This window comes from Rhineura floridana, chromosome 4 (genome assembly GCF_030035675.1).
Source record: "Rhineura floridana isolate rRhiFlo1 chromosome 4, rRhiFlo1.hap2, whole genome shotgun sequence".
Taxonomy (NCBI): Eukaryota; Metazoa; Chordata; class Lepidosauria; order Squamata; family Rhineuridae; genus Rhineura; species Rhineura floridana.
This window is the reverse complement of record NC_084483.1, coordinates 48,617,466-48,644,952: the sequence shown is the minus strand read 5'-3', so window position 1 is coordinate 48,644,952 and position 27,487 is coordinate 48,617,466. Positions and strand designations below refer to the sequence as shown.

At 44.8% G+C, this 27,487-nt stretch overlaps 2 protein-coding genes across 16 annotated transcripts in view; both read left to right on the top strand.

Moving 5' to 3' along the window:
- The window catches only part of LOC133383050 (glutathione S-transferase-like), a 176,762-nt gene extending 171,622 nt beyond the window's left edge, over nucleotides 1-5,140 (top strand). For all 7 annotated transcript variants that reach the window (XM_061622944.1, XM_061622941.1, XM_061622938.1 and 4 more), the window contains exons 5-7: nucleotides 1,096-1,237; nucleotides 1,946-2,077; nucleotides 4,195-5,140. In XM_061622944.1, coding sequence (XP_061478928.1) covers nucleotides 1,096-1,237; nucleotides 1,946-2,077; nucleotides 4,195-4,323 — 403 coding nt within the window. In that variant the 3' untranslated portion in view covers nucleotides 4,324-5,140. The remainder of the gene's footprint in view (nucleotides 1-1,095; nucleotides 1,238-1,945; nucleotides 2,078-4,194) is intronic.
- A 12,831-nt stretch (nucleotides 5,141-17,971) lies between these two features.
- On the top strand, nucleotides 17,972-27,439 carry LOC133383052 (glutathione S-transferase-like). Of its 9 annotated transcripts, none has more exons than XM_061622949.1 (5): nucleotides 17,972-18,098; nucleotides 21,533-21,639; nucleotides 23,450-23,501; nucleotides 23,873-24,073; nucleotides 25,172-27,439. In XM_061622949.1, exons 2-5 carry the CDS (start codon nucleotides 21,553-21,555, stop codon nucleotides 25,207-25,209), a joined length of 378 nt encoding a protein of 125 aa, XP_061478933.1. In that variant the 5' UTR covers nucleotides 17,972-18,098; nucleotides 21,533-21,552; the 3' UTR covers nucleotides 25,210-27,439. The 9 variants fall into 9 exon arrangements, with proteins under 9 accessions (XP_061478933.1, XP_061478932.1, XP_061478940.1 ...); XM_061622948.1 differs by lacking the exon at nucleotides 17,972-18,098 and adding an exon at nucleotides 18,960-19,229; XM_061622956.1 differs by lacking the exon at nucleotides 17,972-18,098 and adding an exon at nucleotides 19,129-19,229 and having other exon boundaries at nucleotides 21,538-21,639.
- The last annotated feature ends 48 nt before the right edge of the window (nucleotides 27,440-27,487 follow it).

The window sequence follows — 27,487 nt, the reverse complement described above, 5'->3', positions numbered from 1 at the left end:
AAAATGGCGGGAAAATTGGCCAATCAGAGAAGCTTGGGGTGATAAAGAAGCAATGGCGGTCATAGGAACGCACCAGCAAGCACAAAACAGTCTCAAACCAAAACTCTGGGGCCGCTGGGCTGCGAGAGCACGATTGGGCTCAGCAAACGAGGGAAAGAATGAGCCGCAGCTGCGGGCTCTAAAGGCAGTTGCGGTAGGCTTAAGATGCCGCAGACGAGCCAGGGGAGGCGGAGCAACCCCCACAGATAGGGGCTCTGACACAGAGCCGCAGCTGCAGGCTCTGGAGCTGCCGTGAAAAAGGTAAAGTGGCAGCAATACTGAGAGCAGCAGCCGCAAGCTCTCAGTTAATTCTAGGTGGCTTGCTGAGGAGGGGAGAACCGCAGCCGCGGTCTCCCGTAACGTCACTGAGCTTCAGGAGGCAAAGGAAGCCGTATGCACAGGCTCCTTATGTGGGGGGGGAGAGCCGCAGCCGCTGTCTCCCGTAACGTTACTGAGCTTCAGGAGGCAAAAGGAAGCCGTATGTACAGGCTCCTTATGTAAGTAAGCCGAAGAAGTCAGGAAAAAATGCCGCGGAGCGGGCCAGGAAGCCGCGATCGCAAGCTCCTGATTAGAGCTGCGTCAGCCGCCAGAGAACAAAAGGAGCCGCAGCCGCAGCCTCCCTGAAAGCCGTAGGCAATTTACTGGGGGAAAAAACGAAAGGAGCCGCAGCCGTGGTCTCCCTGAGAGCCGTTAGGGAATTTCCTTCCTTTCAGCTTTAGAGTGAATTAGGAAAAGTTTAATCCACTTGCACTGTTTTATGTTTACATGTTTGATGACAAACAGCCTTATGTTTATAAGTGACAGTTTTCCTGCTAAGTACCTGCATGTCATAAGCAGGGGTAGTCTTATACGGTGAGTATATCCCAAACTCTATATTTTAACTGGAAAAGTTGGGGGTCGTCTTATACCCCCAGTCATCTTATATGCCGGAATATACGGTACTTATAGCCCAATATAAATAACTTCATCTTATAATCAACTCTTAACAAAATAATTTAAAGAAATAACAAAACCTAACCCAAAAATAGAAGAAACTGTGATAATGGCTTTTTTCAGGATTGACACATATGTGGAAGGCACAACTGATCTGATGGAGATGATAATGCACCTCCCTTTCCAGCCCCCTGAGGGCAAAGAAAAGCAGACTGCCCACATTATTGAGAGAGCCACAACAAGATACTTCCCTGTTTATGAAAAGGTAAGTGATTGTGAGGCAGCAACTTAGAATGTACAGCTAGATGAGACTACAATTTTAGGGATCTCGACCTGTAAAGGCATAGGGGAAGAACCATCCGTTGTAGCAATAAAATAATATGGAAGCACTTAAATGTGGAACAGGGAACCTGGGGCCCTTTCAGAGGTTGTAGAACTACAATTCTCAACCTTGACCATTGGTTAGGGCTGATGGAGTCCAGCAATATGTGGTTCCTCACCCCTGTTCACTCCTGGACAGAGGATCACCTCAGTTAAAACTGTATGAGGAACTGAATAATGCACTAGGGCACATGCAGGTGTGTAAAGTGTATATGAGAATAAAAAAGCCAAGTGGCTACTAGCAGGTGCCAGACCCTGTCTGCCTGTAAGGGCAGATCCACACCATACATTTAATTAAAATCCAATGCGTATGTGAAGCACATGACTTCCCCCAAAGAATCCTGAGAACAGTGGTTACCCCCTCACAGAGCTACAGCTTCCCAGCACCCTTAATAAACTACAATTTCCATGATTCTTTGGCAGAAGTAATGTGTTTTAAATTTGCATTGGAGGTGCCTTAAGTGTATGGTGTGGATCTGGCCTTAGTTTTACAAAGAAGCAGAAATCATGCAAGCTGAGCCTCTATTGTCTTGTGTGAGCCAAAGGTCCACACATACCCTCAACGCTGACTTTGTCTGTTCATACGCCACAGGTTTTAAAAGACCATGGACAAGATTTCCTTGTTGGTAATCAGTTCAGCTGGGCTGATGTACATCTGCTTGAAGCTATTCTGATGGCAGAAGAGTTGAAGCCTAATATTCTCTCTAAATTCCCTGTGCTGCAGGTGAGTGAACTCATGTATGTAAGCCTCTGGATATTGCATACTACATTAAGTGTACAACTGTCTGTGTATTTACTGAGTGCAAATGCAGCAGCTGGAGAAACTTGTCAGCCATATGTGGAGACTATTTAAATATGTGAACAGTACCTAGCATCATCATCATCGTAAAGGTACATAAGAGGCCAAGGGGCCATGTGGGGAACTTGTCTTACAACATCTGGAAGTCTTTGTGAAGCATGCTTCTCTGAATTTCTGCATCTATTATGCTTAATGTTAAAGGTGTTTCATCTCCTGGCAGGAATGCCCTCAGTCTGAATCAAATACCAAGACAACCTGATGGGGAATAGGCTCACATGACAGTTGAGTTGGAGGGGGCCTTGTAGTTTGCTCCACATTCACATGTGAACTGAGTACTATGCGGAATACGCTCTCAGATCATTCCCTTTCTCTAGGTGACTGAAGACTGCAAATTCTTGCATCCGTGCTCATTAATCAGGCAGAATTTTTATTTGCTTGAGGGGTGGGTTTACTATTACAATCACACCAGCAACTTACCCAAATTTATTTTGTTAATCTGGAAGAAGTAGGGAAGGAACCAACTCAAGTAATATTTTTTCTGTATTATCAATAATCAATAATTTGTCAATCTTTCACATGATTTTTGTAGGGTTTTTTTTTTTTAACTAGCCAGTGGACCCATCTGCACTATACCTTTAAAGCAGTATGACACCACTTTAAAGAGTCATGGCTTCCCCCAAAGAATCCTAGGAACTGTACTTTGTTAAAGATGCTGAGCACAGTTAAAAAACCCCTATTTCCCTCACAAATCTACATTTCCCAGAGTTTCTTGGGAAGAGAGATTGATAAGCCATTCTTGGAATTGTAGTTCTGTTAGAGGAACAGGAGTCTCCTGACCATGCTCAGCACTCTTAACAAACTACAGTTCCCAGAATTCTTGGGGGAGGGGCATAACTGTTTAAATTGGTATAGAACTGTTTTAAATGTACTGTGCAGATGGGGCCATTGATACATAGTGCTTTATTCTACTAATTTACACTCATGTACTTCATTTTTACTGCATACTTTTAGAAAGATTGTGTTAGGTCCTATTTACTAATAAGCAAATGAGTTGCTTTTCAAAACTCCTAGGTCAAATTAGCATTTCATAGAATCATAGAATAGTAGAGTTGGAAGGGGCCTATAAAGCCATCAAGTCCAACCCTCTGGTCAATGCAGGAATCCAAATCAAAACATTCCCGACAGATGGCTGTCTAGCTGCCTCTTCAATGCCTCCAGTGTCGGAGAGCCCACTACCACTCTAGGTAATTGGTTCCATTGTCGTATGGCTCTAACAGTTAGAAAGTTTTTTCTGATGTCCAGTCGAAATCTGGCTTCCTGCAACTTGAGCCCATTATTCTGTGTCCTGCACTCTGGGACGATCGAGAAGAGATCCTAGCCCTCCTCTGTATGGCAACCTTTCATGTACTTGAAGAGTGCTATCATCTCTCCCCTCAGTCTTCTCTTCTCCAGGCTAAACATGCCCAGTTCTTTCAGTCTCTCCTCATAGGGCTTTGTTTCCAGTCCCCTGATCATCCTTGTTGCCCTTCTCTGAACCTGTTCCAGTTTGTCTGCATCCTTCTTGGAAGTGCGGAGACCAGAACTGGATGCAGTATTCAAGATGAGGCCTAAGCAGTGCTGAATAGAGGGGAACTAACACTTCACGTGATTTGGAACCTATACTTCTGTTAATGCAGCCTAATATAGCATTTGCCTTTTTGCAGCCACATTCAAACTTTTAACTGCTCAGAATTTGATGATAGAGTCAAAATTTTCAGTGCATGTCTAGCAATAATAAATAATTGAAAACTTACAAACATCTAAAACTTTCAAAGCACTGTATGTATATTAAACAATAATACAGACCCTGCCCATAAGTTCATAATGATATAAAGATAAAAAAGGAGAAAGAAGGGGAGGGAAGAGGAAAGCAAGCATTGGAGCCAATGGATGGGGCCAGGCTGGTCGTCTTTTCAAATACTTATACAGCTTGTTCGTGTAACCCTGTCTGTCTTGGTAAGTTTATATTTGTTCTTAGAGGTGTTCCTTGTTTCTCAATTTAGGCCTTCAAGACCAGAATAAGCAACATCCCCACAATTAAGAAATTCTTGGAGCCTGGCAGCCCCAGGAAACCCCCATTAGATGACAAGGCTATCCCACAGATCAAGAAGATTTTCAACGTTCAGCTGTGAAAATAATTGCAAATTCTGACATAACCTTACCTGATTTATGCTGGTTCCTCATATATACTATTACTAACTATAAGGCCCATGTTATCTGCAAGATTAACAGTGCAATCCTATACATGTCTACTCAGAAGTAACTCCCATTGAGTTCAATATAGCTTCTAGGAAATGTGAGTACAGGATTGTAATCTAAATACGTAAAACTGTAACTCATTTTGGTTATACGGACTTAACTAAGACCTTGTTTAGATATTAATCTAATGCAGTCTTCCCTAACCTGGTATGCTCAAGATGTAGAATCAGAATAGTAGAGTTGGAAGGGCCATCAAGTCCACCTCCCTGCTCACTGGAGGAATCCAAATCAAAGAATTCCCAACAGATGGCTGTCCAGCTGCTTCTTGAATGCCTCCAGTGTCGGAGAGCCCACTTCCTCTCTAGGTAGTTGGTTCCATTGTTGTATGGCTCTAACAGTTACAGATGTTTTGGACTACACCTCAAATCACCCCCAGTCAGCATGGTCGGTGATGGGAGTTGTAGTCCAAAAGCCCTGGAAGGCACCAGGTAGAGGAAGGCTGGTTTAAAGGGCAGAGTTGCCTGAGTTAACAACAAACAATCGGCACTTTCAGATGAGCATCTTCAGGAGAAAGATAGGATACATCTCAAAAGGAGACGTGTTATGGTAGTGATTATTATGTTAAAAATATCATCCTTTGTTTTCCCTGGCCTGTGACATCATTATAGCTGACCAGTGTATTTGTTATTATTTAGTAACTTACTCATTATCAGGAATAATTGTCTGAGCAATTAAATACATTTCTCTTTCTTTTCTGTTGAATTGTATTTATTGGTACTGTTTGTCAGTTTGCACCTTTGTGTGAAACATTGATTTTGGAAGCAAGTCTCACTGATTTCATGTAAACATGTTTGGATCTCTTAACTTAAGTGATTTTCCTCCATAGCTCTCATGTACTTACATACTGTAACTAGACGTGTGCACACTGACCAGTTCAGTTCAGATTCCAATATGACACTTTAGAAAATGGTGTGCCTCAGTCCAAAGTATTTTGGAGGTTGCCCAATTCAGGGCCAGAGTCCACTTTGGTGAAAAAATTATGTTCCCCTCCCCCTCTTCACTGTTAAGGGGAATCCTATAAGCTCCAGCCAGGGGTCAATGGTCAATGGTCAGGAAGAATGGTGCAAGATGTAGTTCAAAGCATCCTGAGGCCACTAGGTTATGGAAGGCTGCTCTATGCTTGTGATACAGAGCTCTGCAAAGCTATGGTGAGTTCATGGAAGCGTAGCTTTGTCCAAGCAGAGGCTGCCCCGTTGATCAGTGTTGTCAAATAAGAAAAATTCCCTAACATTAAAGAGGACAGGGCAGCTCCTTCACCTCTGCCCTGCAGTATTTGCTCACTGGATGTTCATTTGCACATGCTAATCTATATGCATAGATGCACATTTAGAAATGTTTATACTGTATATTTTTAGTAGAAATACAGTACATCTCGCCATAGTGGGGAGGACTGGGCCAGGTCACCTGTGTGTCCCTATTTGGTCTGCTGTCCATGTGCCAATCAGCTGTTGATGGGCAACTTCAAGGGCCCTGCTGCTCTTTCTTGTTATGGTTCTTTATTTTTAAACCACCCTTGGCTTCTACTGGGAGAAAGGGTGGGGTATAAATCAAATAAATAAACCAGGATTGGACTGGTCAGCCCTTCGGATAGAGGAGGGATGGGAAACCTGAGGCCCTTCAGATGTTGTTGGGCTTCAGCTCCCATCAACCCCACTCGACGTAGCCAGTGGTCAACAGTGATGGGAGTTGTAGTCTAGCAACAGGTTCCCCATCCCTAAAATAGATGGCTATCCTTAATAATAGGGACATGGCCACCATGTGGTGATTGCCCCCGTTAGCCTAAACCCCTTGCTGATCTGCAAAAAAGGATCTTCTGGCTAGTTTTCTACTTGCTGTTTAAAACTTTCATACATTTCTGTCTCCCATGCTTTAAAAGGTTTCATTCAATAGATTTGCTTTAGAAATAGAATATTAAAAAAGGTTCTGTTCTGTTTGTTTTTCCTCCCACATTTATTTGTTTTCAGAAGTTGCCTTGGCACTTAACAATGAACTAATCTGTTAAAACCAATGGTATTATACCAGTGTAAACAGTCACCTAGCCACTCCTTGGGTTTGTTTACCTTCTCCAGCTATTTGAAAGTAAATAGTTGATACTCTAAAGGAATTATAATCCTCACAAAGCAAATTATTACTGCTGACCATTTCAGAGTCCAACACTGAAGTACCATTTTAATCCCTGTTATGAAATATGCTTGCGTTAGGCTTCTAAATTAGACTGTCCCCACCACTCAGCATATCTAATTGGCAGCCCTGGAACCTGGAGGGGCAAATGGGGACACCACACCACCTAGAAATGTGCTTCTCTCCCCCCCCCCCAATTTTTGGGTAAAATTCTTTTTAATTTGTGACATGACAATAACAATCTCCAATTAAAGAATGTCAGCATATTTTAAGAACAGGATCGGTTTAAGAATAGGAACCTCTGAATAATTCAGTGAGTAAGGCAGGACAAAAGTCTAATCTGGCAAAAAAACCAAAAGTCTGTCACTCCAGACTTTCTCTGACTGACGGTGCATTTTTCATAATCGCATTCAACCTATTATTCCTTAAGTGGTCTGAAACAAAACCAGGCTGTATAGTAACATTACCCATGAAGAATACTATGGGCTAGGGTTAGAGTCCACTTGTTTGACTTTGCTTTGCTTTTCAGTTTCAGTTGTGCTGTCCACCCACTCAGCAATAAAGAAGCATCTTTGCAGTGAGAAGTAAGAGTTTGTTTATTCTGCAGTTAGCTTGATGAGCAGGATTGGGTGCTTATTGCTAAAGGGTGAAATAAAGAGATAACTTAGTGATCTGAAAAAATGGCTACCCTAAGTTGCCCTTTACTCTTTTAAAGCACTCACTTTACTCACTATCACAACAGCAGAAACTACTGTTTACACTACAGTTAGCTAGCTAGCAGGCTGGCTACATAGGCTCTAACTCCAGCCTAATTTTTGATTTTCCCAATATGTGCAGCTCAGCATGAAGCCTTTTGAGGGTTTCTAGATAGAAAAATCAACCCAGCAACCCGTAAAAAAACCCCAATTGCTTTCCACAATTAGTTTCCAATTGCATTGTAGGCCCTTTATGTAGCAGTTACTGAAAATGTTTTCCCTTGATTGCCCAACAGGAAGGAAGATCTAAAGGTCAGGAACAAGAGTAGGAGTGACTCTCAAGGAAGAGTTATACAACCTAAAACATTTGTTTTTTCTCTGCCCTTCCCTAAACTTGTAATATGGACAAATTTGTTTTTTGGGTGGAATCTAAAACTGAGATACCTAATGCAGCATCAAAGCCAAGCTCAGGAGCTCACTGTTATTACCAAAGTAGTTCACTTCATGAAGAATCAGGGCAGACCACAGGTGAAAGGGGGCTCTAGCTACAGGAAAAGTCAAACTTTTGAGTCAGGTATTCCTGGGGATCTCTCAAAAAGGGGTGAGACAATTCAACAGATTAAATTTAGATTAAACTTCATTCATGTAAGTTAACACACACTCTGGATGGAGGAGTGAGGGAAAAGGTCACTGCCTTTCCCTTCGCTGGCCTGGCCCTCATGTCCTCTCCACCAGTGCAGGGGGGGGGCATTGGCTGGCACTATGTCCCTTCCCCTCCAAATGCCCCACCTTGAAATGTGGCTGCCCCAACTAACAAGGAAGGCTGGCTACAGGGTGGCTAAGTTGTCAGCGTAATTATGTAATTTCACAGGATATTCTTTTTTAATTACTCAAGGCTGTGCCTGCATTCCTTGATGGAAAAATTGACAAAACAACTACACAGACTTAATGGAGATAAAAATGCAGATGACTTTATTGAAATATGGTTTTCCTTTTTTTCTTACCTGAATTTGCAACATTGGAGGATGTGTCCCCCCAGCTTCTCATATGCAGTTATAGAGAGAAGAACCTGCACTGTTACAAGTGACATGCAATGTCTGTTCTGCATTTTTAAGGAGTCATGCCTTATTTATTATTATTATTATTTGCCTTTAGTGTGGCAGCACCTATACTTTGGAACTCCCTGCCTATTGACATTAGGCATCCATTGTGACTGTATTATTTTATTTATTTATTTGGTTGCATTTATATGCCGCCCTTAGCAAATAGCTCTCAGGGCGGTAAACAGCATAGGGTAAAATACATATATGGCAATAATAAAATCACAAAAACATATATGACAAAAACAAATACAGTTAAACAGAAAATAAAAATAAAGACTTAGTATACAAGATTAAAAAGCTAAAAAGATTAGAGTGATTAAAATGCCTGGGAGCATAAAAAGGTCTTTACCTGGCGCCGAAAAGATAATAGTGTAGGCGCCAGGCGTACCTCTTCGGGGAGGCTATTCCACAACTCTGGGGCCACCACAGAAAAGGCCCTAGATCTAGTAACCACCCTCCGGGCTTCACAATGAGTTGGTACCCGGAGGAGGGCCTTCGATGACGAACGAAGCGAACGGGTAGGTTCATAGTGGGAGAGGCGTTCCACCAGGTATTGCGGTCCCACGCCATGTAAGGCTTTATAGGTCATAACCAACACCTTGAATCTCGTCCGGAAGCAAATAGGTAGCCAGTGCAGGCGAGCCAGAACAGGAGTTATATGCGAAGACCGACTGGTCCTCGTCAATAATCTAGCTGCCGCATTCTGCACTAGCTGAAGCTTCCGAACTGTCTTCAAGGGCAGCCCAATGTAGAGTGCATTACAGTAATCCAATCTCGAAGTTACCAGAGCATGGACAACTGAGGCGAGGTCGTCGCCATCCAGATAGGGGCGTAGTTGGGCTACCAAACGGAGATGGAAAAACGCATTCCATGCCACCGAGGCCACTTGAGCCTCGAGAGACAAGGAAGGGTCAAAAAGAACCCCCAGACTACGGACCTGTTCTTTCAGGGGGAGTGTAACCCCATCCAGAACAGGATGCACATCCACCATCTGAGCGGGGAAGGCGTTCACCAATAGTGTCTCAGTCTTGTCTGGATTGAGTCTCAGTTTATTAGCTCTCATCCAGTCCATTATCGCGGTCAGGCAACAGTTCAGCACATCAACAGACTCACCTGAAGAAGATGAAAAGGAGAAATAGAGTTGCGTGTCATCAGCATACTGATGACAACGCACTCCAAAACTCCTGATGACCGCACCCAGAGGCTGCATGTAAATGTTAAAAAGCATGGGGAACAAAACCGACCCCTGAGGGACTCCACAATGGAGAGTCCAGGGTGTCGAGTAATGTTCCCCAAGCACTACCTTCTGGCGACGATCCGCAAAGTAGGAGCGGAACCACTGCCAAGCAGTACCCCCAACTCCCAACTCCACGAGTCTCCCCAGAAGAATACCATGGTCGATGGTATCAAACACCGCTGAGAGATCAAGGAGAATCAACAAAGTCACACTCCCCCTGTCCCTCTCCCGACAAAGGTCATCATACAGGGCGACCAAGGCTGTTTCAGTGCCAAAACCGGGCCTAAAACCGGATTGAAACGGATCCAGATAATCGGTTTCATCCAAGAGCACCTGGAGTTGGCTAGCAACCACCCGCTCCAAAACCTTGCCCAAAAAGGGGACATTCGCCACTGGTCTGTAGTTGTTCAAATTATCCGGGTCCAGGGAAGGTTTCTTTAATAGAGGTCTCACTATTGCCTCCTTGAGGCTACTTGGGACTACTCCCTCTCTCAAGGAGGCATTAACCACTTCCCTGGCCCAGCCGGTGGTTCCAGCCCTGCTAGCTTTCACTAGCCAAGATGGGCAAGGGTCCAGAACAGACGTGGTTGCCCGGACCATTCCAAGCACCTTGTCCACTTCCTCGAGCTGCACCAACTGAAACTCATCCAATAATAAAGAACAAGGCCATGTTCTGGACAATTCACTGGATTCATCTGTCACAACATCAGAGTCTAAGTCCCTACGAATGCAAGCAATCTTGCTTTGAAAGTGCCCAGCAATTTCATTGCAGCGGGCTTCAGATGTTTCTATAGTATCGGGCGGGCCAGAATGTAAAAGCCCCCGCACAACTTTAAAAAGCTCCGCTGGGCGGCATAAAGATGACCTAATAGAGGCAGCGAAGTAAAGTTTTTTCGCTGTCCTTACCACTTTCGTGTACAACTTATTGGTGGCACTTACCAAAGCATGGTTACAATCATTGGGAGTTCGCCTCCATCTGCACTCCAGCCTCCTCCTCTCTTGCTTCATCACTCTCAGCTCCGGGGTATACCCCGGAGCTGTATGACCTCTACATCGGAGGCGCGCAGGAGCGATCGTGTCAACAGCCCGAGTCATCTCCGTATTCCACAGTGCGACCAGGGCCTCGACAGGAGCACCAGTCTTATCAGCCGGAAAATCTCCCAGACCCCTCTGAAAACCAAGAGGATCCATCAGACTGCAGGAGCGGACCAACCTAATAGGTCCTCCACCTTTGCAAAGGGGAAGAGCTACTGTAAGCCTAAATCTCAACAAGCGGTGATCTGTCCATGACAATGGGGTAGATGAAAAACATCCCACCTCCAGATCACCATCTCCGTGACCAGTGGCGAAGATCAAATCAAGAGTATGTCCCGACACATGCGTTGGGCCAGTAGAAAATTGAGACAGCCCCATTGTTGTCATGGAGGCAATGAAGTCCTGAGCTGCACCAGATAAGACAGCCTCGGCATGGACATTGAAATCCCCCAGTACCAAAAGTCTAGGGTATCTCAATAGTACCTCCGAGACTATCTCCGTCAGCTCAGCTAAGGAAGCTGTTGGGCAGCAAGGTGGACGGTACGCCAACAGTATTCCTAGTCTGTCTCCCTGGCCCAATACAAGGTGGACACACTCTAGACCAGTCGCCACCTGGACAGGATGCTTAGTGAGAGGAAAAGTACTCCTATAGACCACAGCAACTCCCCCTCCCCGGCCCTCAGATCTACCACAGTGCTGAACTGCATACCCAGGTGGGCAAAGCTGGGAAAGAGCAATTCCTCCCTGATCACCCACCCAGGTCTCGGTTATACACGCCAGGTCGGCACCCTCATCCAGAATTAAATCATGGACGAGGGAGGTTTTATTATATACCGACCTGGCATTCAAGAGCAGCACTTGGAGATCCGAGAGCTGGCTGATAGGACAACCGGCAATCCTGTGGGTAAGAGGAGAACCGGAACAAGGCACAGACACAACTTGTCTGGGACGAGTTCCCCTTACCTGGCCCGTTCTCCTCCTAACACCATACCTCCCATTACCCTCACTACGTTAATTGGGGCCCCCGAGAGTCCCCCCACGAAGGATGTAATCCTTGCTCCCAGGCACATAGTAAAAATACACGAATACACATACACAAAACAATCAAACAAAACATTCACACCACACTAATCCACACACACAATACACACAGAACGACAGCCAACATTAAAATAATCCTCTTCAACCAACAAGCAGCATAGCAAAAAAAAGCATAGCAAACGGCACCACGACCACACAAGCAGCACCGCGTCCGGGCACCCCAACAATGGCAAGACCAGCATACAAGCAGGCAAGCAGCAGCACCGTGGCGATGACAAGGCCAGAAACGACGGCACCCAGGCAGCCGCACAGTCCGCAGCGGCGGCCACAGCAACGGCCACACCCACACGCAAGTGGGGAAGCAACAGCGACGGCGATGCAAGGCCAAAGAACGTCCTCCAGTCGGCAACGGCGGCCGCAGCGAGGTGGCACCCGCACGTAAACAGGCAGAAGGCGATGAACGGCGGCACAAGGCCACGAAATGGAACCCTAAGGCAACGGCGGCGCTCTCACTACCGCCGGGCCAGAGCTCCACGCCCGGCTGCTCTCCACGGCAATCGTCCTTCGGTTGCTGGGCCGCACCCAGAGCCTGGCTGCCCTCTGCGGCACTCTCACCGCCGCCGGGCCGATGTCCTCCACGGCTCTTCTACGCTGCCACCCCAACCGTTCTCCTGGCGCCTCACACCGAGTCCAGGGCCCGTCCGTTTTCTGCAGCGCTCTCACCACCGCCAGGCCGTTACTCTCTACAGCCCTCCACACCACAGGCAGGGGAGCAGGCTGGGCGCTCTCCCACCACCACCTGGCTGATGTTCTGGCCGCCCGTCACACTGCTCCCTCACTGCCACCAAAACCCAGACCCTAAGGTAAGGGAGATGGCCATAAAGACATCTCTGAAAACACTTCAGTTTCGGTGGGCCTATTCAGAAATGTTACATTGTTTTATTGTGTTTCATTGTTTTTAGATGTTTCTGACAGTGTTAAGGTTGTTGAAATATATTTTTATTTTGTGTTTAATTGTAAATGTTTTTGTTGTTCTGGTCTTTAGGAAGAAGGGCAGGATCTAAACATAATAAAAATAAATAAGGTGGGAAATCTGGGTCTTAAAATTCAGTTCTCCACATTTCTACAGTAATTTTTTTTAAAAAAAACCATGAAAATTCTTCAACAATTTTTGCAAATTTCTCCTAATAAACACATTTGTGTATGCAGTTTTGACTAATGTAATGCAGACATTTTTTGTTGCAAGCAATTTTCCTAATTTAATACATTCTTGTGTGTGTTTGTTTTTTATTTATGCATGCTTTACCCTAATCTATGAATTTTTATTTATTTATTTATTTAATTTATTTAATTTAGTTTATATACCGCCCTAAGCCCGAAGGCGCTCTGGGCGGTGTACATAAAATAAAAACAAGTACAATATATAAATACAGTAAGTACAATGAATCAAAAACCAAAAACAGACAAACAATACAAGAACCAAACAACGTCAAAAATACAAAATAATGCTAAAATACTGTAAAATACACTTTAAAATGCCTGGAAGTATAAAAAGGTTTTCACCTGGCGCCGAAAAGATAGCAGCGTCGGCGCCAGGCGCACCTCATCAGGGAGACCATTCCATAGTTCAGGAGCCACAACTGAAAAGGCCCTATTTCTAGTCACCACCCTCCGAGCTTCTCGATGAGATGGAACTCGGAGGAGGGCCTTAAATGTTGAGCGCAGTGTACGGGTAGTTTCATATTGGGAGAGGCGCTCCACCAAGTATTGCGGTCCCATGCCGTGTAAGGCTTTATAGGTCAAAACCAGCACTTTGAATTTAGCCCGGAAACAAATAAGAAGCCAGTGCAGATGGGCCAGAACAGGTGTTATATGAGCGGACCTTCTGGTCCGCGTCAACAATCTGGCGGCTGCATTCTGGACTAACTGTAGTTTCTGAACTATCTTCAAGGGCAGCCCAACGTAGAGCGCATTGCAGTAGTCCAATCTAGAAGTTACCAGAGCATGAACGACTGAGGCGAGGTCGTCACTGTCCAGATAGGGACGTAGCTGGGCTACCAATAGAAGATGGTAAAAAGCATTCCGTGCCACTGAGGCTACCTGAGCCTCAAGAGACAGGGAAGAGTCGAGGAGAACTCCCAAGCTACGAACCTGTTCTTTCAAAGGGAGTGTAACCCCATCCACAACAGGGTGAACATCCACCATCTGGGCAGAGAAGGCACTCACTAACAGCGTCTCGGTCTTGTCTGGATTAAGCTTCAGTCTGTTAGCTCCCATCCAATCCATTATCGCGGCCAGGCAACGGTTTAGTATGTTAACAGCCTCACCTGAGGAAGATGAAAAGGAGAAACAGAGTTGCGTGTCATCAGTGTACTGGTGACAACGCACTCCAAAACTCCTGATGACCGCACCCAGCGGCTTCATATAGATGTTGAAAAGCATAGGGGACAGTACCGATCCCTGAGGGACTCCACAATGGAGAGTCCAGGGTGTCGAGCAGAGTTCCCCAAGCACTACCTTCTGTTGACGACCCACCAAGTAGGAGCGGAGCCACTGCCAAGCAATACCCCCAACTCCCAACTCCGTGAGCCTTCCCAGAAGGATACCATGGTCGATGGTATCAAAAGCAGCTGAGAGATCAAGGAGAATCAACAGGGTCACACTCCCCCTGTCCCTCTCCCGACAAAGGTCATCATACAGGGCGACCAAGGCTGTTTCGGTACCAAACCCAGGCCTAAAACCGGATTGAAACGGATCAAGATAATCAGTGTCATCCAAGAGACCCTGGAGCTGGCCGGCCACCACCCGTTCCAGAACCTTGCCCAGGAACGGAACATTCGCCACAGGTCTATAATTGTTCAAGTTATCTGGGTCCAAGGAGGGTTTTTTCAGGAGCGGTCTCACCACCGCCGCTTTTAGGCAGTCAGGGACCACTCCCTCTCGCAAAGAGGCATTGATTACCTCCTTGGCCCAGCCGGCGGTTCCGGTCCTGCCAGCTTTCACCAGCCAAGAGGGGCAAGGATCCAGCACAGACGTGGTCGCACGCACCAGTCCAAGAATCTTGTCAACATCCTCAAGCTGCACCAACTGAAACTCATCCAATAAAAGAGGACAAGACCGTGATCTGGATGCTTCATTGGATCCAACTGCTATAATATTGGAATCTAAATCCCGACGAATGCAGGCGATCTTATTTTGGAAGTGTCCAGCGAACTCATCACAGCAGGCTAAAGATGAGTCTATAGTATCCCGAGGGCCAAGATGTAAAAGCCCTTGTACAGTTTTGAAAAGCTCCGCTGGGCGGGAGAGTGATGCCTTAATACTGACAGCAAAATATCTCTTTTTTGCTGCCCTCACCGCTGCTGTATATCGCTAAGAGCAGGCACTTACCAAGGCATAATTGCATTCGTCGGGAGTCCGCCTCCATCTGCACTCAAGCCTTCTCCTCTCTTGCTTCATTGCTCTCAGCTCCGAGGTATACCATGGGGCTGTATGAGCTCTACATAGGAGGGGGCGCATGGGAGCGATCTTGTCAACCGCCCGGGTCATCTCCGTTTTCCACAGTTCAACCAGGGCTTCAACAGGAGCGCCAGTCTTCTCAGTCGGAAAATCCCCTAGAGCCCTTTGGAAACCCTCAGGATCCATTAGTCTCCGGGGGCGGACCAATTGAATAGGTCCCCCACCCTTGCAGAGGGAAAGGGTCGCCGTAAGCCTAAACCTCAGCAAGCGGTGATCTGTCCATGACAATGGGGTAGATGAAAAAACCCCAACCTCCAGATCACCATCTCCCTGTCCAGTGGCGAAGATCAAATCAAGGGTATGTCCCGACACATGCGTCGGGCCAGTAACAAACTGAGACAGCCCCATGGTTGTCATGGACGCCATGAAGTCCTGAGCCGCCCCAGATAAAGCAGTCTCGGCATGAACGTTGAAGTCCCCCAGTACCAACAGTCTAGGGGACTGCAACAGTATCTCTGAGACTACCTCTGTCAGCTCAGTTAGGGAATTTGTTGAGCAGCAGGGCGGGCGGTACACCAACAAAATTCCCAACCTGTCTCTCTGGCCCAGCGCAAGGTGGAGACACTCCAAACCAGTCGTCACCTGTACAGGGTGCTTGGTGAGTGAGAAAGAACTCCTATAGACCACAGCAACCCCACCTCCCTGACCTTTGGCTCTACCATAATGCTGAACCGTATACCCAGGTGGGCAAAGCTGGGAAAGGGCGACTCCTCCCATATCACCCACCCAGGTCTCGGTTATGCACGCCAGGTCGGCCGCCTCGTCCACAATTAAATCATGAACAAGGGAGATCTTATGCTGTACCGACCTGGCGTTTAACAACAGCATATGGAGATCCGAAGGCTGACTGATAGGACAACCAGCAGTCCTGGGGATGTGAGGAGAACCGGAACGGGTCACAGACACTACTTGTCTGGGACGGGTTCCCCTTACCTGGCCGGCTCTCCTCACAACACCATACCTCCCATTACCCGTCACTACGCTAATTGGGGGCCCCGAAGGTCTCCCCGATTGATGTACAATACTCTCTCCCAGGCACATATTAAAACAGATAAAAGCACCAATACACACACACCTGATCACATTCATACCAAATAATCAGCACACTTAATCAATAATACAATACAATAAACATGCACTCAATACACTCAAACAATATTAAAACTACAACGCAATTCCAAGTAAAGACTCACATACATTAACAGCTCGATCATTCAATCATTCACAAAACATAAAACACATTCAAGCCTATTCATTACATCCAGGTTTGCTTGAAGAACTGCATTTCATAATCTGGATAAGTGCCGATTTTGAAGGATGCCTGTGTTTCAGTTCTCATATTGTTTCAGTAAGTGAATTTGGTAGATTTGGCTTTAAACTGAACTGAACTGAACTTCTCCCCCATCCCCATCCCCATCCCCATCCCTAGCCTACAGTAATAGTGTCAGGTAATGAGAAGACATGATTCATTCAAAAAGATAATAATGCTGGGAAAAACAGAAGCGAGTAGAAAAAGAGGAAGGCCAAACAAGAGATAGATTGATTCCCTAAAGGAAGCCACAGACCTGAATTTACAAGAACTGAACAGGGTGGTTCATGACAGATGCTCTTGGAGGTCACTGATTCATAGCGTCACCATAAGTCGTAGTTGACTTGGAGGCACATAACAACAACACTATTTTTTTAAATATGTAGTTGATGGGTAACTTCTGTGCTGCATTTAGGGCAGGGAAGGCAAACCTGTGGCCCACCAGATCTTACTGGACCACAGCTTTCATCATCTCTGACCCTTGACCATGTTGATGGGGCTGATGGGATTTAAAGTCCAACAACGTCTGGAGAGCTGCGCATTCCCAAGCCCTGATTTAGGGCTATACATCCTCTTAGTTTTGCATATACCTTAATAGAGAGTTGTATGGCTTTGTGGGATTGGTCCACCCATACCACTGACATGTCTAGCAGCCATGCCCCTCACCTTGTGTGCATTCAGTCCACACAGAGAGCCCCTGTGAACATGCACCAAATGTGTGGATAGCAGTGGGTGTGGCTAGCAGACATGTTAGTGGCAGGGATGTGGTTAACCCACACAGCCCTACAACTCTTGAATAGGGTGGGAGACTGGGTGGATCATGTGAATTCCCCTAGTATTTATCTGTGTGCTGCCAGAAGCTTCATCTGTTAATTTCTGCATATCAAGAACATAAGAGCCTTGCTGGATCAGGCCAATGGCCCATCTAGCCCAACATCCTGTTCTCACAGTGGCCAACCAGGTGCCTATGGGCAATCTGCAAGCAGGACCTGAGCACAACAGCACTTACCCTTCCTGCAGTTTCCAGCAACTGGTATTCAGAAGCATACTGCCTCCGACCATGGAGACAGAGTATAGCCATTGTAGCTAGTAGTAATTGACAGCCTTATCTTCTATGACTTTGTCTAACCCTCTTTTGAAGCCATCCAAGTTGGTGGCCATCACTGTCTCTTGTGGGAGTGAATTCCATAGTTTAACTTTCTTTCTCTTGGAGGTACAAAAATAGAGCCTTGCTATTTTTCCTGGTCAGTTGGCAATGCTAGTGAATGCATGTGTTCTGACAAAAAAATTGTTAAGAGGAGGGATGAAGCTGGTAACTAGGACAGGGAGAAAGGGGTGGGGAATGAATGTAGCTACGATTAGATACCTCTTGCTCTTTTCCTTTGCTGGTATGGTTACCACTGTGTCCTTAACAGATGCTTTGTGCCTTTATCAGCTACATGATAGGCAGAAATGCAACAGATAAAACTTTCCCTCAGCATGGAGCTGAGGGGAAACTTACTGTACCTACTGAATGTTCTGTCCGTTGTGCGAGAAAAATGACTGGGTGTTCTCCCAGACCTTACTGGCAGACTCTAGCCAGCTCAATGTAAGTTAGTTATTTTTTTTAATCAAACATTATATATATATTTTTAAAATTGTTGCAAAACCCATTGTGCAAACTAATTATCAACTTTTCTGGCCTTGGATGACTTTGAGTATGACTCATCAGATTTTAACAGTCAGTTTCAATTTATGCTGTTGAACAAATGCAGAAATTACTATTTTACTGCTGTTTCTTTATTGATTCTAGATATTTCTCTCAGGGCAGTTACAGAGAGAGAAAGAACTCTTCTCTTGTGGCTGCTATAAACAGCTCGTCTCATTGTGCCACCATAAAATCATGACTTTATAATCATATGGAGAAAATGGTATTTTCCATGGATGGGCCTCCTCTGGCTGTAATCCTATGCATACTTATCAAGAAGTAAGCCCCACTGAAAACTATGGTTGATTAGACATAAGTGAAGACATTAAAGTGTTTCACCATTCTGTGGTGTTTGGTTGGTATAAAATAGTTGTTTTTTTGTTTTAGAGGCTCTTCTGCACAGGCTGGCCTGTAAGTTAACTTTAGTGAATATAAGGAGTCGGATTTTGTGAGCAGAAAATGGTCTGACCATTTAGGCTGGGCTAATATTATGGACACCAAAAAGAGTCTTGTGGTGCATTAAGGACTAATAGACTACCTCTCTCTCTCTCTCTCTCTCTTTCTCTGTGTGTGTGAGCTTTGCCCACAATAAATCTGTGCTGTATTGACAGAATAGAGCTACACCTCAGGAACTTGAGAGGGCTGTAACTAAGCACTGACAGATTGGTGAGACGTTCTCCTCCCCCTGTGCAAAACTGGCCAAGAGAGACAGAGTCCGGTGTATGTAATACACTATGCCTTTAAAGCATATTTCCCCCCCAAAGAATCCTGGGAATTGTAGTTTGTTCAGGACGCTGGAAATTGAAGCTCTGTAAGGGGCAAATGCAGTTCCCAGGATGCGGGGCGGGGGAACTGTGCTTCAAAAGTTTAGATAACAGTGGGCAAGATAGAGAAAATTGATTGAATTTTTTCTTCTTCTTCAGCAGCAGCAGTTGCGGGGATAAGAACAAATCCCAAGAGAAGGTGGGGGGGGGGGGAAAGCTAGAGCTCAATTTCTTTATCCCGATCCTGAAAGGAGATTCAGATTTGGAGGTTAGTGTTGCAAAATACATGGAGATTTATTTATGTTCTGAGCCATCAGGCTCACTTTAAATCAGGGATAAGTGGAGCAAACGTGACAAGTTTGTAATGTGATGCAGTTTCACACACATTAAAAGTAATTTGGCTGCACTTTTACTTTCAGTGGAGATGAGCGAAAGAGAACCAGAGGGGTTTGAGAAAGTAGCGAGAGCGAGGAAATGAAAGCAGCAAGCGGAGTGGGTGGAAATGGAAGGAACAGCGCAAAGCTTGGAAGTAACGGAGAGCCACAGGAGCTGTTTTCCTGCTGTCTAAACACTAAAGAAAGGCCGGGGAAGGAACTGGCAATCCCACCCCATGTATATGGTCTGCCTAGTAAACGTCACAAGACATAACCCTAAGAATCGGAAACGACTTGCACTATAAGTGCGGTGACACCTTTACCTTAAACACTGCCGAAGGGGAGAAAAAAGGAGGTGAAGTTAGTTGGGCTGTATCAAATAAACATGGCGTCCACCATTATTTGCACTTCGCTAGCTTGCAGTGCAGACGACGGAAAAGGGAGGCCGATCGAAAAACACCATCTTAAAAAACAAACATGAACGTAAAAAGAATTAAAACTATCGGAGTAAGCAAGTTGAGTAGGGGAAGGGGGAACAGAGTGGCTGGAAAGAACTGCAAACGTAGAAGTTAAGTTACCAGAGGCAGCTTTCTTGAGAGGTGAAAAATGCCTGGAGAAAAGGAGGAGCAAGGAAGTGGCTGGAGGGAGGGAACGAGGCCTACCGTTTTGCAGTTTTGCGGTATTGCTGTATACAGGGGGAGTTAAGAAAGTGGAGCAGGCTTCACGGAGAGGTGGCTTGAACGAGTTGTTGGCAGGAGCAAGACCGTCTGACACAAGAACAAGCTGATTAATTATAAATCAAGAGAAAGGGGCACTTTTCCTTGAAGGACATTTGTAGTGTAGCTGCATGGCAGCCAGAAATTCAGCAGGTGAAGCTATTCCCATCATTGCTTTGTCAGAGAAGCAGAGCAAGGGACGTTCTGTAGGGAAAGCTTCTCATCTGTACCCTGCCCCCCAAATCCTCTACGGATGTTTTGGAGGATGGGGCATGGGGGGCTACTTTGGGAAGGGAGAATCAACCAAAATCAGATTTGGATTCTAAGATAACTTAAAAGATGTTCACTGAAACAAAGCTTCTAGAGCCCTTCTCCCACCAGCTTTCAGTTAGAAAGCTCACAGTTTTCAATTCGTGTAAAGCAAGTATATAAATGTGTAGTTCTGAGCAAAATATAAATATGTGAAAATAGAATGTGTTCCCCCCCCCAGTGTGGTGTTGTGATTAGAGTGTTGAGCTACGACCTTGCAGACTAGGATTCAACTCCCTAGTAAGCCATGAAACTCACTGAGTGACCTTGGACCAGACCAGTCACTGTCTCTCAGTCTAAGGTACCTCACAAGGTTGTGAAGATAAAATGAGGAGGGGGCAACCATGAGCTTTGGAGAGGGAAGGTGGAATATAAATATAATAAATAAATAAATAACAGTTCTTCTAGTTTTCTAATTGAAAGGTTTACTGTATTACTAAAACTAGGATTGTGTCAAATGATCCAAGAAGCCAGCCTAGTGTGCTCCTGTGCTTTTTAACAGTCGCTTGAGAAAAAAATCAGCTAGTGATGCTTCTCAGAGCATGGAGATAAGCATTGCCCTTGTTAATCAAGTGTTAAAGGCACAGCTACAGGGGCTAATTTAAAAGTTGGCAACCCTAATTGCAACAGTTATTGTTATCAGATGGTTCAATGTCCATATACCCATACAAGTTAAATGGTTAACGTATTGCAAAGTCATGCTGCTGCCTACTAAAATCCAAATTGGATTTAAGAGGTCATCAACTGGAAGCCTCTCAGTTCAATCTGGCCCTCTGCCCAGCCAATCCAAAGCTAAAAAGGACGTACAGGAAGTAGCATCTGTGGCATTAAGCTTGCTATAAAGCTACAAAAAATTGGATAGGGGACATACTTCACTCATGTGTATCTGACCTGAGAGAAAGTTCCAAAATGAATAAAGACACTGCAGAGAACCAGACATGTGTGCTTTTGTTCAACAGTCCAATTTTAACAGAGTTGTTAAAACCTACTTAGGCTGCATAAACACCATATATTTAAAGCACATTCTCCCCTACCCCCCCAGTGAATCCTGGGAACTGTAGTATATCCCTCACAGAGCTGTGATTCCCAGGACCTTCAACAAACGACATTGTAGGGCAGCCCAATATTTTTCTTTTGTGAAGCTATTTTCCCAATTGTGTTGTGCTTAACAGAGCAGAAGACTACCGAAAAGATGGCTGGGAAGCCCAAGCTGTACTACACTCAAGAGAGAGGGAGGATGGAATCTATCTACTGGCTGCTTGCAGCAGCTGGAGTTGAGGTTTGTCCATAAAGAGAAGGGGGGGGGGACAATGCTGGGTGAACGAACTAATGATGATCAAGATGAACAGCTTCTTCTGCACATACAGTTGAATATATGTGCAGGTTGTTGTTATTAACATAACACACACATCCCTGCAATGCACATTATATGCCATAATAGATGTATTAGATTTTAAAGTGCCAAAAGACTCTGATATTAATCAGTGTCTCTCACTGCAATGGTGCAGGGGGTCCCACTTGGAATTTCCACCTCCACTACTGAAATATCTTGGTCCAACTTTGTCTCTGTTCCCACTGAAATGAAAAGTGTTCAGTTTGGCTGAATAAGTTCTAGATGTCCTTCCATCCAGCCACTGACTAGGGCTAGACACAGATCTCCTTAACTTCAAAAGTGTTACTCATCATATACCTTTAAGCCAGGGGTAGGAAACTTTTGGCCCTGTAGATGTTGCTAAACAATACAACTCTCACCAGTGCCACCAAGAATGGCCAATGGACAGGAAAGATGGGAGTTGTAGTTCAGCAACATCTGGAGGGCCAAGGCTCCCCACACCTGCTTTAAAAGAAACTCTGTATTGTGTACACTTCGAACACATGATTTCTACAGAGATGAAGAGCCCATGTTCATCCCAATGATCCATTCCATAAATCATTACAAATGAAGGGTACAGAATGAGAAAAATTCCAAGTGCCTGGAATCAGTAAGTGGATGGATGGAGGGGAATAGGCTGAAGCTGAATCCCGATAAGACCGAGGTGTTGCTCGTGGGAGATAAGAGGAGGTTGGGAAATATAGACCTGGTGCTTAATGGGGTGAGGTTACCCCTGAAGGAACAGGTCCGCAGCCTTGGGGTCATTCTTGACTCCCAGCTGTCCATGGAGGCTCAGGTTTCAGCAGTGAGCCGGGCAGCTTGGTATCAATTACATCTGATACAGAGGCTGCGACCCTACCTTCCTGTCCATCTACTCCCACAGGTGATACATGCCCTGGTCTCCTCCCGCTTAGACTACTGTAATGCGCTCTACGTGGGGCTACCCTTGAAAACGGTCTGGAAATTACAGCTGATACAGAATGCGGCGGCACGTCTGATTAAGAACAGACGTTGCTGTGATCATATCACTCCGGTGTTAGTAGATCTACGCTGGCTACCAGTTGCTTACCGAGCCCAATTCAAGGTGTTGGTGTTGACCTTTAATGCCCTATACGGTTTCGGCCCAGTTTATCTGAAGGAGCGCCTCCAGCATCATCAGTTATGCCACCTGACGAGATCAGCCACACAAGACCTTTTCTCAGTCCCGCCAGTTAAAACTGCTAGACTGGTGCGGACCAGAGAGAGAGCATTTTCAATTGTGGCTCCCACCCTCTGGATTCCCTGCCTTCTGACCTTCGCCATGCCCCCTCCCTGATGGGGTTCTGCCGGGCCTTGAAGACCTGGCTATTCAGGCAGGCTTACAAGATCTCTGGAGTGGATTAATTTTTATGCTGCTATTAACTGGAAGGGGTTTTTTTAGATTACTCATTGATTGTGGTTTTATATTGTATTTTATTGTGTAATGTACGTCACCTAGAGTGGCCGTTAATTCGGCCAGATAGGCGACTCATAAATAAAATTTTATTATTATTATTATTATAAAAATGAAATGTAAACACTGCATTGTATCTTGCAGTTTTCAAAATATTCCAAGAAGCATCAGCTGCTTTTAAACTAAAATAAAAATACAAGTATCTATAAATTAATCTCTTCAAGATCATCTACGTGTTGTAAAACAAGGCGGGGAAAAACATTTTATTATGTTGCTGTGTTTCAGTTTGAAGAAAGATTTGTAGAAACAAGGGAAGACTTGGAAAAATTACGGAATGGTAAGTCTGAGTGAAGGTGTTGCTGCATGAAACCGCTTTAAATATTATTTATTGATTGAATCTTCACTGACTCTTTAAATAAAAGTCTAATGAACCACTTTGCATTTGGGTCCATATCAGTGTCCATAGACACTGTTATTTGCAGGCAAAGAATTGTTTCATTGTCATTTGAATTGGAAAGAAGAGAGAGAATCTGGACACAAACCAATGGGGAGACAGATTTTCCTAATGAAAGTTGCCCTGTTCAGGTGTGATCAGTATCAGAAACCTTAATATTGCATTTTTAAGTTCCATAGAAGGCAGACTGAATCAATCTGAAATTAAGTTTGTAAGTACTGAATCACTCATCCGTGTTGTTTTTCTTTAAACAGATGGATTCCTCCTGTTTCAGCAAGTGCCCATGGTGGAAATTGATGGGGTGAAGATGGTGCAGTCACGAGCCATCCTCCACTACATTGCAGAGAAACACAACCTCTATGGCAAGGACCTGAAGGAGAGAGCACTGTACTTATTAACATTTAGAATTTACTGTAGGCTTGTTACATGTGTAGAAAGCCAGCCTTTAATAGAAGGTAAAAATATGGAATATACACACTGAATCGCAAACCTTCAGATATCATCTTGTTTCTGCATCTCTGTGTTCCCAGAGGTGCAGTATATATCAGAATGTGGTTTTCAAGGAAATTCAGGTTATAGCATTTTGGGGAGAGAAGGTGCACCATAACAGTGTAATAACAAACTTATCATAATATATAGGAGATGCTAGAATGAATGACAGAGAATGTCATTTGAAAAGCATTAAATCCAGGGTGACCAGTTGGTTGCACAATGGTTTTTAGGGATTATCCCCAAATAACCAAATACAAAAGTGTTGTCCTTGTAAATGGGCATTGAAATGCATTGAAAAAAGCCATGATTCTTCAGCCAGTAAAATAAATTTAAATTCAAAATATAGCCATGTTAACAGTTCTATCTGCAAATGATGACTGAAATGCATTTGGCTGGGTTAGGATCCTCACCTGCATCCAGACCTACCAACCTCAGAATGAAAAGCATATTAACAAGTCTCTTTTTATCCTCACAACCTTGTGAGGTACCTTAGACTGAGAGACAGTAACTGGTCTGGTCCAAGGTCACTCAGTGAGTTTCATGGCTTACTAGGGAGTTGAATCCTAGTTTGCAGGGTCATAGCTCAATCACTACACCACACTGGGGGGGGAGAACACATTATATTTTCACATAGAGACTCAGCTTGCATTATTTATGCTTTTTTGTATTTCAAACATATACTGTAAAATTAAAAGCAGATACACGTCATAAGGCACATCCAATGCACATTTGAATCACATGACTTCCCCAAAGAATCATGGGAACTGTAGTTTGTTAATGCTGCTGGAAAGCTATACCTCTGTGAGGGGGGAACCACAGTTCCCAGGATTCTTTGCGGGAAGTCATGTGCTTCACATGTGCATTGGATTCTAATTACATGTATGGTGTGGATCAGCTCTAACAGGCAGACAGGGTCTGGCACCTGCTTTTTCATTCAAATATACATTTGGCTTTTTCATTCAAATTTCGTTTTTGCACATCTGTGTATTTTTACATCTAACCCTGTCTGACTTGGTAAGTTTATATTTGTTCTTAGAGATGTTTCTTGTTTCTCAATTTAGGCCTTCAAGACCAGAATAAGCAACATCCCCACAATTAAGAAATTCTTGGAGCCTGGCAGCCCCAGGAAACCCCCATTAGATGACAAGGCTGTTGCACAGATCAAGAAGATTTTCACCTCCTCATAACTCCAGCTGTGAAGGTCACTGCAAATTCTGGCATGATTTTTCCTGATTTATGCTGCTTCTCCTCATAGACCATTACTGACTTTAAGGCCTGTATTATCGGAAAGATTAACAGTGTAATCGTATAAATGTCTACTCAGATGGAAGTCCTTACTTCCAGAAAAGTGTGGGTATAGCACTGTAGCCTAAATAATATAAAATAGTAATTTGTCTTGGTTCTATAGACTCAAAACTCCTTTGAAACTAGCAACTGAAGGATGATGGCAGTTGTAGTCCAAAACACCTGGAATGCACCAGATTGGGGAAGGAAACTCTAAAGGGTAGAGTCAATGAGCAATCAGTATTGTACCACTTAAATTGTCTTCAGATCAGCAGCCTTGGGAGAAAGGTAGCAATCATCTTAAAGGCAGTCATATGTTGCTTAAGTGTGGGTGTTGTCAACCTGGCACCCATGGTGCCCACAAAAGTTTCACCAGCATCCCCAGGCAGTGGCCCCAGACTCTGAGCTTTCTTTTTTTAAAAAAAGAGTCTCTAGTCTTCCTAGAAAGAAAGCTATGAAGCAAAATGTGCCGGTGGTCTTCTAAGCGATTTTTATAAAATGGGCCAGCTTGTCTGCTCCCACCTGTCAAGTGTTTTTAGCCAACGAGTGAAGTCTGCTTAGAGGTTTTGTAACAATCAGACAGTATATAAACTTTGTTATATAAATTAAACTCTATTGTATACAGTCGGAGCATATGATTTCTACAAAATCAAAACCTCATTTTCATCCCAGCCATCTTCTCTGTAATAATAATGATTGAAAGTGCAAGATTTGTCATGTACGTTTGCATGTAATGTGGAGTTTGTCCCTGAGCTAGACGCAAATGAGAGAGGTTCAGAAATGCATCCACAAAGTTTTAGATTTGTTGCCTATTTGCTTTGCCAGTAATTTCCTCTTTTAATTAGTTGCAACAAAACAATTTAAAGTAGTAACAAAAATGAAAGGAACAAAATAAGTAACAGTAACTGCACTGAGGGCATCTTTTAGGATTGACATGTATGTGAAACAAATTATCTAATATGAATAATATGCCTCCCTTTTGCTTCTGAGGTCAGGAATAAGCAAAGTAGGGCCCAAATTATTGAGAGCCACAATCAGATACTTTGCAGTTTATGAAACCGGCAGAGATTGTGAGGCAGCAACTTAGAATGTGACGCTAGATCAGAAAGACCATTATAGGTGTAACGGTGGGACAAGAAAGAAACTCTTTTGGGGATGAGTGTCATTGGGCTTTGGCCCCACCTTTGAACAATCTGCAACTGTCCATCGTTCTGCAGCAGCAAAATCATGTAAATAGACTTTAAGTGGAATGAGGAACCTGTGGCCCTCCCATCATCCCTGACCATTGGCCATGTTGGCTAGAGTTCAACCACATCTGGAGGCCCACAGGGGTCGAGCACCAGTTTCCTCAGGGGAATCAAGGAAGGGGGCTAGATGAGCTTCAGCTCCCTTGGCTAGAGCAAGGGGAAGAATCAGAGGATGCTGACACTTTCGAGGACCATGGGGGAGGGGGTGTAGTTGACTCTGCCAGTTCCCATGGTCAGTTCTCCCGCCGAAGAAGACTTTGTGCCACCTCCAGACGCCTCAACAGAGCTATTGGAGGATGTCCTGGCACGTGTGCCAACCCCCGAGCTCTTCTCCTGAAACTTCAAACACATCCCTGCCCCCTGAAGCCAAGCCGGCACCTATCGAGCCTGTATTGTCAGATGAGCCGGCAGAGACGCCCCGTGCGAGAGGCTGCGAGAAGCGCCTCGGCCAGAGAGAGGGTCTTTGAAGGAGTCAGAGATTACGAGCGAAGACCTTTCCTACTGAAGGCAGCACTCCCCTCCCCGACCTGGGTGCTGAGTCAACTTCCTTCACATGCTGCAGAGTATGCTTAGGTAGCTTAGTTAGGGATAGAAGTGAGTTGGCATAGCAAGTCTATGCAGCGTGCTGCCTTTGATGTTTCAATTACCCTAATAAAACAAGAATTAATTCCATCCTTGTCTCCACCTCGTGATTTGCCCTGAGCAGCACAACAGGTTCCCCACCTTAAATGTTCACATGTTCACGGGCAGAGGATCACCGTTATTAAAACTGTATGAGGACCTGAGTACACTAGAACACATGCAGGTGTGTAAAATGTATACTTGAATGAAAAAGCCAAGTGGCTA

Coding starts and splice junctions, on each gene's coding strand:
- LOC133383052 (XM_061622947.1), top strand. CDS start 20,183: ATGGCAGCCAGAAATTCAGCAG. Junction 21,640..23,449: donor TTGCAGCAGCTGGAGTTGAG/GTTTGTCCATAA, acceptor GCTGTGTTTCAG/TTTGAAGAAAGATTTGTAGA. Junction 24,074..25,171: donor AAGCCAGCCTTTAATAGAAG/GTAAAAATATGG, acceptor TTCTCAATTTAG/GCCTTCAAGACCAGAATAAG.